The following is a 17,108-nucleotide window of genomic DNA, read 5'->3' on the forward strand; positions in this document are numbered from 1 at the left end:
ACTCTCAATGGCATAAGCTTGTTGCGTTATATCGTTACCGTGGCAACGATAGACACTATTCTGAGTGATTCGTGTAGTAGAGACGAGTTCGGGACCACTTCGGTATACTGTGGTGCGCTGCCCGGGAAGTGGAAAGCGAATTGCAAAGAGCATCATGTCAGAGAACCTTGCTATTCTGAACTAAAGTATCCATCGTCCTATTTTTACACTTGTATGTATTATTATAGAAAGTAAATTATACAGTCTGAATATAATTGATACCGTAGGAGTGCGCTGTGTCCATTTTTTTCCACCCCACGCGTATCATTTATAAATGTTGAACTTAACCTCGTACACGAAACTTATTAGTTGAAATATTGATATTTGGTGAGCAGTTTTTGTATGGTTTATTTGAAAATAATTTTCGGGGTTACAGTGATGGAGGAGGATGGCGGTAAGAGGATGAGAGGACGAGCTAGGGGCAGAGCCCGTGGGCGTCCACGAGGAAGGGCTAGGGGCCGGGGTAAAAAAGCGGTGAAGGTATTCAACTCTTGGAGTTGTCGAGTCATCTCATTATTTTTGAAATGCTCTGAACATTCTTGAAGGGTTTCTGTCTATTAAATTGGTTGTAGATCATAGAAAGTGATGAAGAAGATGTTCCGCCAGCAGTGGAAGAAACTCCTATGGAAACTACTGGGGTTGAAGTTGAGCAACAGGAGCCTCAACAACCTCAGCAACCACCAGCCGAACAACAGTTTGATTTGGAAGCTGATATTTCACAGTTAGAAGCTCCAACATTCACAACTATTAACCGTGGACCTCCTGAACCAATGTTACGGTTACGTTGGGACCATCGAGTGAATCTCATCGGGGAAAAAGTTTTGAACCCTATGATACATTGTTGTGACAAGTGTCTTAAACCGATCCTCATTTACGGACGTATGGTACAAATATTATCTTTTAAATAATATACTGCAAGCAACCCACATAGATGTTACAGAGTGAAAAACCAGAACTGAGATCTTGAAGATCATTAAAGTAAATCATCATGTAGTTTACCACTGCATTTTTGTAGCTATGTATCCTTTGAGGTATGTCTTATTGTTTCAGATACCTTGCAAGCATGTATTTTGCTTGTCATGCGCTAAAAGAGAGGATAAGGTTTGCCCTAGATGTATGGAAAAAGTTTCAAGAGTAGAGCAGACTGGTCTTGGTACTGTATTCATGTGCACTCATGGTGGAACTAGATATGGTAATGCTGGATGCAGACGAACTTACCTAAGTCAAAGAGATTTACAGGTTTGTAGTTGATATTTTATCATAGCCACAAGAAAATTACACTTGAGTCATACTTTGAATTCTATAGAATCCTTGATACCTGAAGAAATATTGTTATTCTCACCATATTCTTTCAATATTAGGCACACATCAATCATCGACATATATCGGCTCCTCCCCCGCCAGTTCAAGGATTACAGGTTGAACAACAGTACATACACTCCAAATCTGAAATGGATTTGCAAATGACTAAGATGCCACCAGTTCCAATGCAAAGCGGTCGAATGAAACAAGTGCAATCCCACATGGTTCAGCCAATAATGGGAAATGACCCAAGGGTAAATTCGATGGTTAGTCAGCAGCAAGTAGAACATCGTCAACAACATAGACCACAACCAATTATTCCCATGCAAAATTATCAGCAAAATTCAGCGCCCCCACCCGCCAATACCCCAATGAGGACTAATTTGATAACCGTACCAATTCAGGATACCACTATGACCACGCATGATATACATAATCAGCAGAATCATCATTACTATCAACCTCCTCCACCCCCACAAGTGAATTATGGTACATACAATGTGCCCCCTCCTGTCTCTCAAAGCCAACAGTACTATACTCAGCCACAGCACCCATCACAAGTTACCTACGTTCCACCACCGCCTCAGCAACAATATGGCCCTTCGGGTACCTCCTCTATCAGACCCTCACCAGCTGGATATATGCAAGAACAACAGTATGGTCCGCCACCACCCCAGCAACAGCCACCTCCACCACAAACTCAGTGGACGCAGCATCAACAACAGTTCTATAGGTAAAACTTGGTTTTAATTTTTTTTCAATAGAAACGACAGTTCTGTACGAATCAGACGACAAGACTTATCTTTTGCAAACTCTCACTAAGTCTCAAAAAGTTTAAGAAAGACACTGTCAGTATCTAGGAATAGAATTGAAGCACTTGCTGCTTAGAAGTATTAAATGTTACAGATGACATTTTATATTTACGTTTCAACAGAAATTCTGATTGATCGCTGATCATAAATTTTGTAATATACTTTTTTCTAGATTTTTTTTAAATTTTATATTGCCCATGATCAACAAGGGTTTTGACGCTGTTTTAAATGTGGTAGAGGTTCAATCAAATTTCATAAGATAAGACAAGTATCTTCTGCACAATAATGCAAATTCACTTACACAATGACTTCAATGTTGATAGTTTGAAGTCTTAAATGAAATTGAAATGATATTGAAATCAACAATTTGTATGAAAAAAAAATTTGCTATCAAAAAAATTTGATATTGTACAGGATGACAGGATGCGATGTATTTACAAATGAATTATATTTAACATTTAAATATATTATAATAATATTATCTAAGTTCCTTATCATTTACCTAACGAATGTCCATTTATTCACGTAGCTTATCTTAGCCCTACACTATGCACTTGCACTTAATCGTTACTCACAAGCTACACGTGAAATATTATAAACTCTATTTCAGAAACAAAGATAGTGGGAAAGCATGATTAAGTGCTGTGTAAGTGCTAGGCTCAGAAGTTTTACTTTAAATATTTGAAGATCTCAATCATACGATACATAAAAATAGTTCTTTTAACAATTACAATCCATCACACAGTTACATCGCACTAAATGTGGCATGTCCAATTTTCTTGTACCTTGATCCCGTCGCATTTCAATTTTTGCGCTAAATATAATTGTAGGTTTTTCTTGTCTAGGCGAAATGTATCATTGTTTCATATGAATGACACAGCGACAGAAGCATTCGTCTATGTTCTCCTGATTGGAGTCCATAACTTCTGTGTAATTAGGTCGCTGTCATCGGAACTTCAATTTTGGGATCTGGTTGTTTGCTTCCAATAACTTTGGCGTTTTTTTGAACTCTAATGCAAATCATTTTATCGGTCGAGTATGTAAGGGTAGTATGTCACATGAAACAATCAAACTTTGACCGGAAGACGATTATAGAAAATAATGAAAAAAATAGAATAAAATAAAAAAACATACAGAAACGATATTAGAAATGAAATACAGTACCTTCTGTACGGGATATTCCATTTCATATGTTAGTTTTTCTGTTGGAGACAACTGAATGAGTCGTGAATAATTTCAAATCCTTACGTACCGATCTCTGGACAATTGGCTGATTTCAATATATTAATTACAACGTTTGAATCAATTACGGTTTCTTGTGATGCATGTATAAATTATTCTCTCGTGCATATACCTATGATTTGCTACTGGGACTTTTTCGCAGCTAGTATGGGTCGTATTATTCAGACCGAAGTTCAACAAATTCAAATTTATATAAAACAAAACAACGCTACCCTAAGATGGTTTTCCTTGTTGGAATGCAGGTTACTCTGTATATTGTTTCCAAGACCCTACAAGGTACACAGAAATGGAAGAATTTGACTACTGACTTCCAGGTTTGTATGCCGAATGCTGTATACATGAGATCAATGTGTGAAACCTTTGACCAATTTTTTAATATTCTTATTGAAATCAGTCAATCGTGAGTGATCACGTACTGGTAGATGGATGGTTGTGAATGTTTACGCTAGTCTGAGGGATTAATGGAGATTCCAGAGGTTTGGGTGTCGTGGATTCAGGGATGGGTATTGAAACTGCTTGTGGTATGGGAGAGTGCTTCTTATTTCTGTCCATTTGCCAGGGTTTAGCATGATCCTTACTTAATCTTTCACTAAGAGCTTTAAGTGCTATTTGCCTGAAACAATTATAATAGAGATGTATCAATATTCATTTACCAATTTTGGTATCACTTGACAGAAATATCTGCTTGCTACAGCCAATTTCATTTACTTTGTAGGAAAATGTAATTGTTCCAAATTCATTAGTATGGAAGATAAGCAGTAGTTTAGTTGAAATTTACAAACCTGCGTCTTTCGCTGTCATGAGGATCAATTCCAGGTAAACTAATTACTAATCCAGGAGGTGCATTAGACATATCAAACCTCCGAACAACTTTTTTGCATACTCCAATTCGTACCAGAAATCCGTGCACTGTATTTCCTATAACTGCTATCGGTGGTTGCAAGACGTTTGGAAAGAAACTGAAAGAAATGTTCTAATAACATGAGAATATGCAACAACTATTTCTTGTGCAGTTTTGAACATGTGTTTTCAGTTACCTTGCAAAAGTGAAGTTATCAGCCATGTCACCTCTGGTACCATTATTGTGTCTTTGATAGAATCGTAAATAAATCCATGATATTAACAACCCGCTAAGGAACATTGTTGAATGTGTGCCTTCAAGTATTCCAAGAAGCCAAAGTAATAATGAAACAACCCAAACTAACAGGGGAATATTCCTGTTAGTAAATTTCCCTATCGGTGTTTTTATCAGAATGTGATCCGGCATTATCTGTTTTACAGCCACACTGACGCCTGGAAATGAGTAAAAAATTGAAATAAACTTCAGAAATTAAGTTTATCCACAATCTGGTTGAAACTGGTAGGTATACCCACATAATGATGTGGGGCATAAGTTTGGTCATCACATCAAATTCAAAAAAGCTAAGCATATCTTAAATCTTAAAAAAGTTTCAACGAACATGGATTTTATCTTAGTGAAACTTAGTTGTGGACAAACACTTGCAGCTCATTTAGATAGATTAGTTCATTGAAAAGAATAATGCTAATCTTTGAGTACTATTATAGACTATAAGGATAGTATGATGAACTTTTTGGTATAATACCTGCGATATATCCAGTCAATCCATGAATATGTATGTCAAATAGTAGATCGGTATCATTAGTGCACATGTAAAGAAAAAGATAGAAGAGTGCAGATTGAATGGCGACACCAAAATTGACAATGGCAAAGAAAGTCATCATTTCCATGGCACCCCATAGGGGTTCAATTAACTTGCCACATAGCCCAACGGTGATTATATCAACACATACTTCCCAAAAGTGTATTTCAAGGAAACAGAATGTAAAAGCTGTCCAAATCCAGAAGGCAGGTGGTAGAAGATAACCTGGTGTTACACTAAGTATTCTTATTGCCTCCTCCGAAAAAGAGAGGCAGTAGGAAAATAATACCACAACACATATAAATTTGACGCTTGCACTTGTGTTTCCCAAAAGTGCTGCGAACTGCTGTCTTAGGTAAGGAATATTTCTTCCTAGTCCCTTAACTGTTGCCATTTCTCAGTACTCTTCCTTAACCTCTTCAAATTCAGGAGCAGACTTCCCCCTGTTATCTGACGTTTGCGGTCGCGGCCGCTGTATATGCATATGGTGATTTTGATAACAAGTACAAATTCTAGGGTGCAACTGATCTGCAAACGCCTTTGAGGCAAACGCGGTACAAGTACTTTTTTGGATGTCGCGATAGATCTCTGTGAAGTTAGCTAGATAAAATCGCTTTAAATTTGGTTTTTATCTATTACATCCAAATTTAACTTGTTGGAACTTTAATGGTTCAACTTTAAAGATTCTCTGCAAATCTTCCGTCAGTGGATCTTCAAAAAATGCAGTTGTCACTACAATATTTGAATGTACGCACAACTATCGCCAACAGAGCTCCAGCCGTTCTCCAGCACAGTGCAATCGACTCCCTTAGGTTAACTTCATAGAGGTGCATTATTGCTTATAACTATCTACACACTCAACGTAACTATCCTCCGTGAACGTACTGCCAACCTAGCAGACTGCTTATCATAACCTTAAATTTTGACGTATATGCAATGGCGTTTAGTTCGTGATGAGTGTATCAAGATTCTTTGCTGGTTTTTCGTTACAGGTTTTTAAGAAGTTTATTTTTCCAAATTTTATTTTCGTCTTATATTGAAGTTTCAAGTTTGCTGTTGGATTTTAATGAGGATGTTGAACTGTAACATAAAAAACATCTCATGAACGAGGTTCTTGTTGCATAGTATATATTTATAAATAACATGATTTTGCAATACACGGTTGTCGTAATAAACTTTAGTCAGACAAACACTCTGCGAGCAGATCTACAGGCTGTCATTCTGTCGAGACGATTCACCTCTGTCATTGGACACATTACAAAATCATAAATCAATCTACAATGATCAGCGAAGAGTATTTCAAAATTCGGTGATTTGGATGAGACAACTTTATAGAGAAAAATAGAATAAACAAAAATTTAATTCAAAGATCCTAGATTTTCTATTATAATATCGACTGATTGGTCATTTTCTCATTGTCAATGTGGTTTAGATCATTATTTGATTGTAACCAACTGTTTGTCACACCTGTGTAATTGCAAATCTCTAACCAATTGTACTTTATTTTCAAACATTCTGGCAAATTATCTAATTTTTCAGCATTTAATGATAGTTTGTGTGTGACAGATTTTCTACATTTCATAATCTCAGTCATAATTTCACAGATATGATGCTATTGCTTTGACGTTTATCACTCAATACTGTAATGGCTGCAATGGAAACTGTGGAAGGTTTGCAGCCAACAATCAATCTCCTCAATGAGAATTTATTCGAGTTACGCTGTTTGCTTAGAGCTGGTGAGATCCGTTACAGTGCACATTGTGAAATTGGTAGAAAACAACTCTTGGCATTCACGACGGGAAACGCTGATCTTGTACTTCACTATCAAAGAGATGTCAATTGTGCGCCCATAATCAAAAGGGTACCTTGGTTTCAAGGATTCCATAAACGTATTTCTGCTCTTTGTTTTGATCCATCTGGAACATGGCTTCTCACTGCAAGCATTGATGGCTCTTTATACATTGTGCCTGCCTTAGCATTGGTTGATGAAAATTTAAGCATAGATCATAGATGGGCAACAAATGACATAACATCATTTTCATCGCTAAATACTCAGTCTTCATATGCTAGGTAATATTGATAATACAATTTAAAAGTCAACTTGTGTCTGAAATATTAATTATGCTGTTCAACTATTCGATTATAATTAATTTTCAGGCCTAGCGCGTTAGCGTGGTGGCAGGGAGTGGTTGAATCTAGCCATGTTGGTATAATAGGAACTGAACATGGCGAAATTGTGCTTGTGAATTTAGAAAGTGGTCGCCAAGTTGGCTTGACAAATGTTAAAGGAAATGTCTCAAGTCTACACATTTGCCAAGATAATAGTCTTGACGTCGTCTCTCTTCTTATTACAAGTCAAATACACCAGCAATGGAGACTAATTCTGGAACAGCGTACAAATGGCTATGTTTTTCCTTTGGATAGTGGCAAATCTTTCCATCGTTCTAATCCTCTCTTGTATTCAACTGGAGCATTAAATGATGAGGCAAAAAACTTTCCCACTACTAGGTCTCGGCTTCAAGGCTTGAAACAACTGTCCGTTGAAAAACTAGCCATACTGAAGCAAAAACTGGCTGAGACAAGAAGTCGCAGTCTGACTGGACCATCTGACAGACGAGGTAAATGTATAGTAATTCATTTCTGAGATTTGGTAGTTTCATGCATGTATTACCTCCATTCTGCAAGAAGCATGTCTTTCTATCAGATGATGTATAAATTACTTTTAATAATTTTATTCCAGAGCTCATAAGTGACCTTATATTTTAGATAGTAGCAGTAGCGGAGGAACTGATGATACAATAATAGTTGGCTTGAGCAGACATACTTCCGAACGAAGAGTAGATTCACTCAATCCGGAATTAGTACCACGTGATATGTTTCTCACACCACAATACACTCGACAAGGGCAACATTTATTTACTGGCTATCATTCTCTGACTAATCATCTAACAGTAAGAAGATTTGACTTGTTATGACTCCTATGATTTCAATAGTTTTCAGGGGAAAATACAATTATCGGCATTTATATTAAATGATGTACTTCCGTTATTAATTGAATATTTTACTTAGATTCACGAAACCGATGCCTCTGTGGTGCCTCTGTATGTGCATAAGATGCCACCTTTTTGTCATGACATTTTGCTTACACAACGTCTATTTTATGTCACTGACGTCCATCAGAAATCTCTCTCTATTATATCTTGCCCACTGTCTGAGACACGCATTGGTGGGGATACTGAGTTTAATTCTGAGGCAGTGATTGGACGATTTTCATTCACAAAGAATAATGAAGTTATAGATAAAGTATATAGAGTAACAGATTTTATAGTACCACAATCAAAGGATGCCACTGGAAATGTTGAGTCTTATCATGGTCTGCCAAAAAAAGTGGAGGATCTCAAACTTGATATTCCTTTAGTGGACACTTGTATAATAGTGACCAATTTTGCTGCATATAAAGTTATGATTAGGTTTGTGCTTGATTTCCTCGCATTCAAATATTGGGATAAGATGATATTATAGATCGACTATTTCATGTCTAAAATTTTCATGGTTCAATTTTTTGGTGTATCCAATTTCACAGAAGACCTCTGCTCTCAGTTTTCATGGATCTTGTATTGAAATACAAGGAATTAGAGAAAGCCGAAAGATTAGCCTTAGTTTTTGGGTTAAACCTACAACATCTACTGGAAAATGCTGGAGACATACTTCTGTCGAACAAAGAATTCCCGCAAGCTATCGTTCTTTATAAATTGTCAAGAGTGAGTATAGTTACATAAACTGTTGATTGAGTATAATAGTGAACATGCGATAAATTATCCAACGAATTGTATTTCAGTGTCGATTGTTGAAAAGTGTTTTAAAGTTTGCTTCGGCTGGGCACACATCAGAATTGCTCAGCTATGTTACCGCTTGTTTAACACCGCCATCAGTTACAGAGTTATCAATTGCAACAAGAATACATTTGTCAAATTTGAGTGTAATGGCGTTTACTGAACTAACTCTTCGTGCTTCCACGCAACAATTTAATCAAGTTCACAAACAATTTTCGTAAGTACACATGATTTGGCGATATCGTTGATGTATCAATGTACAACTAATTATTCCGTAATGCAATTTATCCTAAATTCCAAGTACTTGTTTACAGAAACTTTTTATCATCAAATACTTTTTATGATGAGGTGCTGGCAGTTAATGTTGCTGGGCAAACTGGTCTTTGGGAAGTTTTACAACAGCTAGCTACTCAAAGAGGACTTTATGCTCAGGTTCTTGACGTTCTAATGAAGGTTGTACGTTCGCTGAACACAAATAGCTCTCAGCTTTCACCTCATCAACTTGATTGTATGTTGAAACTACAGAATTTCAATTTGCCTTAATGTCAAATGCAGAATCATTCAACTATTCCTGTATAATTACTTACAGCTGGCTTACTCATGTGCCTAAGCGAATCAGGCCTAATTCAAGCAATGTTGGTGTTTCCAAACTTGGCAAAACACCATTCAGCTTTTGTACTAGCCAATCTTCCTAGATTACAATTGTTTGCTCTCCAGGTAATACTGACTTAGTCAGAATTCAACCGAGGAAATGTAGATCATTGCTGGATATAGATATGTTTTGTTTTCAGAGACTGACAGCATTATATGATCCCACAAACCCAGTACTTCGACCTCTATTGATTCGATGCCGAGCTCGACATCGTACTACGTCGCATAGCTCTCAGTCTAGTCAATTTGATTCTTTAGATCTATCTGAGACCGCAGTGAGTTTATTCATAAATATCCTTATTCTCTTTGGATCCAGCTAAGATGCAGTTACATGTACTTTGTGAGGAGTTACACTCAAGTCTCAAAATATTACAATTACAGGATGAAACTGGTACCCCAGTTGAGGAGATAGTAGAAACCTTCCTTCTTATTTTGTTGACCCTCATCCACAAAAGAACTCCAAACTTAAATTATGAACCAGAATTGATGCAACGGATACAAGTGCCTAATACAGAAAAGGTAGGGTGCACGTATCAAGGAATTCATTACTGGCTGTAAAATAGTTTGGTTGTGGTAGGATGCAATACATATTGTTAATTTTATATAACTGCAGGATTTTGAAGAAATAAACTCAAATGCAGACTTTAAGAGGAGAGCCTTGAGCGCTGGATTGTCGCATGTGGCCCTCATTAGAAACAATAACGTGTATACCTGGGGTAATGCCTTACAAGGATGTCTAGGTGAATACTTTGAAATTCATGTAAAAAAATGTTCATAATTGATTCATTTAAAGTCGAGTGACTTGTGTAGTTTATAAATACGAATTCATTGAACATTAATTTAAAACCTGTTTTCAAGGAACTGGTCCAACGATGTCTAGATACGGATCTCCTCAGGTACTACCCACTTTTCAAAACTTCAACGTGGAAGTACTTAGTGTTTCATGTGGACAGTGTCATTCGTTAGCTGTGACCAACAATGGAATATATGCTTGGGGTGCTAGTCAATATGGTCAACTTGGACTGGGGCAAAAGTTGCAATGTCCAACTCCTGAATTGATAATATGTCTGGCACAAGAGATTATTGTCGATGCTGTGGCTGGTCAGTATCATTCTGTGGCATTGACCAAGGATGGTAGAGTTTTTACATGGGGCTGGGGGGTTCACGGTCAATTAGGACATGGCAATACAAATCAAAGAAGCATTCCAACATTGGTCACCTTCTTGTTGGGCACTATTGTACGGCAGATAAGTGCTGGTCATGCCCATACATTGGTACTCACTGCTGAAGGTGATGTGTACTCGTTTGGAAGTAACGTGTTTGGCCAGCTAGGGAATGGAACTAACATCAAATCATCATTACCTGTTAAAGTCATATTGTTGCCAGAAAAAGTTGCTTTGATAACTACTGGATATTTTCACAGTGTAAGTGACTATTGCTGAAATAGATTTGATATGATAATAACATTACTTTTATCTTACAGTTGGCGGTCACTGTGACAAATAAGTTGTACACATGGGGAGCAAGTCCTCAAGTTTTACGTTTACAAGCACAAGCACAAAAAAAAGCTAGGGTACTTCAGCAACAAATTGCTTTAGAAAAAATTACGAAAGATTCTGAATCAACAGACAAGTATGATGAAATCGCACAAGATAATAACACAACAGTACAATTTGAGAAAAAAGATGCACAAGTCGATGACATACAAAGTACAAATAGTGTATCCAATAATGGTCCGTTACACGCAAGGCAAACTACTACTAATGTAAAATTGCCGAAGAGTCCGAGTTTTCGAGGTATAAATGTTGGGATGATCGAAGAAGCACAAACTCATCTGCAACCTTCATTAGTTGATACAAGCTTAGTACATGGACAAATAATACAGGTAAGTTCATTAGAGAAATTCTGTCACAAACTCATTATAATTGCTCAACTGTCTGTAACATCGATTTCGTCTGCAGATTTCAACAGGATGTCATCATTCGAGTCTCCTGACAAAAGATGGATCGGTATATACTTGGGGACGTAACTTAGATGGCCAGATAGGCAATGGTAGTCGCCGTGAAGTTACAATTCCTACTCCTCTGAGTTACAATCCTGCTTCTTCATTGGCGAAGGTGCCACCTCGCAACAATGGTTACCGATCAAACGAAAAAAGATATAGCCTAGGTACAGATAATGAAACCATCAAGGGTGGGGAAAATCAAAGTGATGGTAAATCGGGTTACGTGTTAACTAATGGCAATGAAGATATCAAGCGAGATGGTAGCAATCGAGCAATCAAAGCAGTTAGTCTCTGTTGTGGTTGCGACTACACAGTAGCCATGCAGCCAGGTGAGCTATTCATAATTGAAGCTTGAATGTGTGTAATTTGAAGTATGAGCTATTATTCATTCAAAGATTAGCCTTTTGAATAATAAATCTTTAATAAAATATTCTTACCAGGGGGAACTGTTCTTGCATGGGGTAGTAACAATATGGCGCAGTTGGGTCGCCCTCCAGTAGAGGATACACGAGGCGTCGAGGGAAAATTAGTTTTGCTCAAATCTTCTAGACGGGTCGTACGTTTGCCACATGCCGCTCACTCGGCCCTAGACACCCCTAGTCAAGTTCCTAATATTCCTACTCCTGTGATTTCGTATCGAAGTTACGACGTAACTCCGTTAGCTGGACTGGTTGAACCTCTGAGTGTTGTGGAAAAGTCCTTGGGAGAAACCACATTACACTATATATTGGAACGGCTTAACGGATTATATGACAGTGCCAAGATATTGGATAAGGTAAGCATTCTACCAGGACAACTCATGGAAACTGCCCACTCCGTACGCCTAACTAGCATTAACTCAACCTGCGCGGCGTATGAAGTGGCCACTTTCCACATATGGTCCCTGTATATCTCATTTCAATGAGTTTTTAATTATTTGCTAATTCGTGAATCACATGAATCATTTTTTCTTCTAATTCCGTTGTTCATTTTTACAGTGTATACAATTAGGTAATTATCAAGCCGCATCGAAAATTTGTCTTCTGGAACGTAATTTTACAGATGCTCTTGCGTATCAGTTTAAAATATTGAATACTTCACAGCTGCAATTGCATAAATTTTCACATACATGTGATCAGAACCTACCTCAAACTGAATTTGTTGGTCATTTAAATGATAATTCAGACAAAACAGAGAATTTGAAGACGTTTGTCGCACAGGCCAAACAGATTAAAGAAAATACTGAATTGTTCGATAAACATATGGAACAGAATTTGGTCGATACCTTAGAAGAATCCGAAGAGAAAAATAGGCTGAAAATGTCAGCAAGCCGATCTCTAGACAGTTTCCAGTCGTTAGAACAAGAATTACACACGTTTGATTGTCAAGGAGGTTCTGAGGAATTGTGTGAGGACTCTAAAAGCGAGGATATTTCATTGGATATTACAGAAGATACTCTCGATAATGTTGACGATGGGCAGGGACGAAATAATTTTATAGAAAATGACTGTGTAATTGTCAAAAATGGCGATCAAGTAGTGGAAAATGTTTTACCTAATTCAGTACCAGAAATGAACGAAGAATTGGATTCTGATGTGAAAAATTTTAATTATTCAACAGATATGCATTGTCCCAGTATATCCAACAATGTTTATTCATCGGCTCAGCAAAAATTGGATTTCGCGAATAGAAATGAGCTTGATGGTGATGTAAAAGGTAACCAGGAGAATGCTGTAGTTTCTGAAGCTACAAGCATTGTCGAATTTTATGTCAGTGAAATTGAGGATGAATCTCATGCTATGATGCGAGAAGTTCTACAGATCGCTATCGAATTTTGGATCGAACACAATCTTCCGATTGAAAATTTGGAAAATATATTACTTCAACATATGAGTAAATTCTTCTACCCGTTGGGACTGCTATTGTTTTGGTGAGTTCAAAAGTTCGTTTTTTCAAGGTGATCAATGCAATGATTGTAACGGTAAAAGGCCCATAATATCCATAATTTTCTTACTTTTTTAGTCAGCAAAATAAGGATGAGAAAAATGATGAAAATCAAGAACATATTGAAACCAACAGTTTGGCCATGATGAATTCCTTGTCAACGAAATTCTGTCTTCAAGTCTGTTCCACTCTCTTGAGACACATAGATCAAGGTGAATACAAGAACAAAGGATTTTCCCGTAATGAATTTGCGACAAAGATCTACAATCATTTTCTGTCTTCGTTTAACAGGCAGGCCAACACCGGAATATATTGAACTTCTAGCACAGCTTTCGGCGAAACATTACGGCCCTCCTATTACTGGATATCCAGGTTCGAATGGCAACCGCACTCCAGAGCAGATGCTTGATGGTGTTATCAGTACAATATCTTCTGAAGAATGTGATTCCCGGCCATTTATTCACATTAAGGCAAGAAATGATAATGTATGGATTATCATTGCATCTCAGAACTCAGGAGGTGTCGATAATATTCGTTTTTATCATGTCATTCATTAGGCTCCAGATGATGTTTCTAGTCTTCTTGCAACTGAAGAAGATATGATGATATTTACTTGTGGTCATCATTTTCCTCTGTCCACGTACCTATCAGAAATTCTTCCTAGGATGGAAGCGGAACTTTTGATGATGAAAACTTCTCCGCTTCCAAATACAGTACAACTTTTGAGCGATCTCCTTCATCAACCAGGTAAAGTACAGACAGTCTGTCCGGTGTGTATTCCACCTGCACTAGAAAACGTAGTCAAAATTATACCAAAAGGCTAGGTATGTATTTCATCCCGGTAACGATCTCACTGAATTCAAAATGACGTCGAAAAAACTTGGTGTCTTTCTCTTTGATGAAATATATGATTTGCTGCAAGAGCTAATGAGCATTGTTCATGAAATTCGAAACAAAAAGTGATGTGATACTATATTGGTTATAGTTAAATATAGAATATTAGGAAAATTTATTCAGAATTACAAAGATGTATCACTTTTTAATATCAACTTACTAGATATAATAATTGCAGTAGTCGAATTTATAAGTTCAATTGGATATGTGTTTCACAATGCCATACTACATCTATTGATGTGGAATATTGGATGTCATAAATGTCCATTCACCAAAAGACATGCTATCTTAATACTTTGAATAGAAAAGTTGACTAATTTGTGACAGTTTTCCATATGACTCATTCACACATTTAAAAGAACATGATTATTTTAATTGAGTGAAGGAAATATACATATATTGTTATCGGTAACACTTATTTTTCCTTAAATTTTGAGGATACAAGGATATTTTTTAAGTCTCATAATTATAAAAAATGCAAGAAATTTTTATTGTCGTGCAATGGCAAAAGCTATTTTCTGATGTTTGAATTGAATTCCTGTAAATATGCATTAAAAGATAAAAATTAGATCGAATAAAAGAGAAAAATGAAAGAAAATAATCGAACGTTATATGCTACAGATTAAGACAAAGTTGTCACTGTAATACTGTACTTTTCTATTCACCATTTAACTATTGTCGAGTATGGTGCACATGTGATCAGAATTTATCAACACGATACTATCTCATGTACCCGTGAAAGTAACTACGATGTTCTCAGCTGAAAAAATTGATTGCGAATAATGACTGTAATTATAAATTAGAAACAGAATACTCGAAATTTGCCAGATAGTTGGTACTCTGGACAATTGAAAAGAATGATCAACGCTTAGGTCTAAAATAGGTTATTAAAAATTATAGCTATTTATTAGGAAGTTGTCGTGTAATTAATTCTAGATTGTTTGATTTCAAAGTTATCACCTATAATATTTAGTTTTTCAAATATAAAAATATTTAATGAAAATTATATATATGTATATGGTAGGAAAGTTCAGGGTCTGTACTTAGATCTTCCATTATTACACTGAAAATTTTTGTGCATATATAGCATAGGGGAATGAACATTAAATTATTCACATACCTATATTGGATGGTAGTAAAAGTACAATGAAAATATAGAGCTCAAATCTAATCAAATGTAAGTTTTATCTGTTTTGAAACAGAAAACGGTATTCAAAATCACTCTCAAAAAGTGAAAACAAGAATAAAGTAGCAATTGTAATATATAATAAAGTAGTCGAAATATTTGAAACAGCCAAAGTTCTGAGCTCTGAATTATTATGTTACATGCGCAAAATTCAAGCTTCTATACAAAATCTAATATTAAATTCTCTGTAATATTGGAGTACGCTTTGTTTCCTCTCAACTGCTCAAACTCACAAAGTAGTATGTAGAGCTGTGACAAAACTGTCCAGTGTGTGATTATTGATGTATATATTATACATGTATGTATTGATGCACCTTGCATACCTATGTAGATAACATTCTATTACCCTATGCTACGTATCCAAAAGTGATAGCTTTTCAGTTATAGAGTTGACTTTATAATGTTATTAAATTTGAATAAGCCTTTATCATTGTATCGGCGTACTAGTCATTTGTGTTAATCCACAGTTTAGAAAGATTTCTTAGTCCGATTACAGTAGATCTGGTTATGGGTCAGTAGAGTTTTGGTGGATCGTGATGTTGATAAGCACCCGTAAATATACAATATTATTCGATCAGTTGTTTCGCTGATATTGTTTGTTAAATTTAACACCTTCGGTTGGAAATCAATGGTTCGCTTTCTTGATAAAAGTTTCACCTATGATTTCTGTAAAATAGAGTCATGATGAAACTATTATTACCTCGAATTCGCTCAAATAAAAAATACATCTGATGCCACTGCTTCTGGTATAATGGGCGGAAATTTTGATAACTTCGATAAATTAAGATCTCAGAAATATAATAATCTAGTAGATCTGCTCATCTACGGTTTAACGAAACTTTCACGCCGTTGGGAATATCTTCGCTCACACATTAAATTTCTTCTACTACTAAGAATGTTCATTGTTCTACAATAAAATATCTTAGTCACTGATCTCTATTGACTTTGTATGCAAAATTGATTTATTCTAAAATTTATTATAGCGAAGATATTTTTTCAGCAATTTATGATTTGCCGTTATTCATCATTCTCTGAATTTGTTATAAACTGTAGCAAGTAGCGGGGTGAGTTAAAAAATGCCGCCCATTTGAAACGAAAACTGATTGACGTGTATTTAGGAATGTTGCTTTTGAGATACGCAATTGGAATTGGTTTTGTCAAAAAAGTTAGCGTATGCAATATCGTTAACAGAAATATGGAAAGTAACACAATGCCGGTTCACGATAAAAAAAAGGAGGAGCAAGTATTAGAAAAGGAAATACAATTAAAGGAACACTTTGGATGATGTCCTTATGACACTTCAAAATTTACTCACAAGTTTCTATCCTGTATCTATTTTTAATTTATAATTGAAGAAATATTAGTAAATATTTATTAAAAATAAACGAACGAAAAAAAAAAATATCACCCATGTCCTCAATGATAATTTTTTGCCCATGCGTCAGGTCTCATCAGATTTCATTTTAACAGCGGAAATCGCTGTTGATATGTTTGTAGATGTATCTGGCATCGATAACGCTATAATGTCAATTATTCAATTATGCGGGTTTTAAATTACCA

The 17,108-nt window shown here is 36.1% G+C and overlaps 3 protein-coding genes across 7 annotated transcripts; 2 read left to right on the forward strand and 1 right to left on the reverse strand.

The window, feature by feature from the left end:
• Nucleotides 1–60: 60 nt before the first annotated feature.
• On the forward strand, nucleotides 61–2,634 carry LOC105691369 (E3 ubiquitin-protein ligase Hakai). Its single transcript, XM_012409781.4, has 5 exons — nucleotides 61–211; nucleotides 416–519; nucleotides 612–923; nucleotides 1,090–1,278; nucleotides 1,401–2,634. The coding sequence occupies exons 2-5, from the start codon at nucleotides 418–420 to the stop codon at nucleotides 2,076–2,078; spliced, it is 1,281 nt and encodes a 426-aa protein (XP_012265204.2). The 5' UTR covers nucleotides 61–211; nucleotides 416–417; the 3' UTR covers nucleotides 2,079–2,634.
• Nucleotides 2,070–5,822, reverse strand: LOC105691370 (transmembrane protein 115). Its single transcript, XM_012409784.3, has 4 exons — nucleotides 5,000–5,822; nucleotides 4,433–4,688; nucleotides 4,178–4,354; nucleotides 2,070–4,008 (listed from the first exon to the last, which is right to left on the reverse strand). The coding sequence occupies exons 1-4, from the start codon at nucleotides 5,448–5,450 to the stop codon at nucleotides 3,804–3,806; spliced, it is 1,089 nt and encodes a 362-aa protein (XP_012265207.2). The 5' UTR covers nucleotides 5,451–5,822; the 3' UTR covers nucleotides 2,070–3,803.
• On the forward strand, nucleotides 5,747–16,950 carry LOC105691366. 5 transcript variants are annotated; one of them, XM_012409773.3, is made up of 20 exons: nucleotides 5,747–5,883; nucleotides 6,661–7,126; nucleotides 7,214–7,674; nucleotides 7,823–8,007; nucleotides 8,126–8,526; nucleotides 8,640–8,817; nucleotides 8,895–9,106; nucleotides 9,204–9,397; nucleotides 9,479–9,606; nucleotides 9,681–9,815; nucleotides 9,922–10,059; nucleotides 10,154–10,280; nucleotides 10,399–10,964; nucleotides 11,024–11,425; nucleotides 11,502–11,874; nucleotides 11,986–12,320; nucleotides 12,523–13,454; nucleotides 13,547–13,680; nucleotides 13,760–13,953; nucleotides 14,026–16,950. In XM_012409773.3, the coding sequence occupies exons 2-20, from the start codon at nucleotides 6,702–6,704 to the stop codon at nucleotides 14,290–14,292; spliced, it is 5,787 nt and encodes a 1,928-aa protein (XP_012265196.2). In that variant the 5' UTR covers nucleotides 5,747–5,883; nucleotides 6,661–6,701; the 3' UTR covers nucleotides 14,293–16,950. The 5 variants fall into 5 exon arrangements, with proteins under 5 accessions (XP_012265196.2, XP_012265195.2, XP_012265200.2 ...); XM_012409772.3 differs by lacking the exon at nucleotides 5,747–5,883 and adding an exon at nucleotides 5,935–6,166; XM_012409777.3 differs by lacking the exon at nucleotides 5,747–5,883 and adding an exon at nucleotides 5,936–6,166 and having other exon boundaries at nucleotides 13,760–13,938.
• The last annotated feature ends 158 nt before the right edge of the window (nucleotides 16,951–17,108 follow it).

Source organism: Athalia rosae, chromosome 1 (assembly GCF_917208135.1).
Source record: "Athalia rosae chromosome 1, iyAthRosa1.1, whole genome shotgun sequence".
Taxonomy (NCBI): domain Eukaryota; kingdom Metazoa; phylum Arthropoda; class Insecta; order Hymenoptera; family Athaliidae; genus Athalia; species Athalia rosae.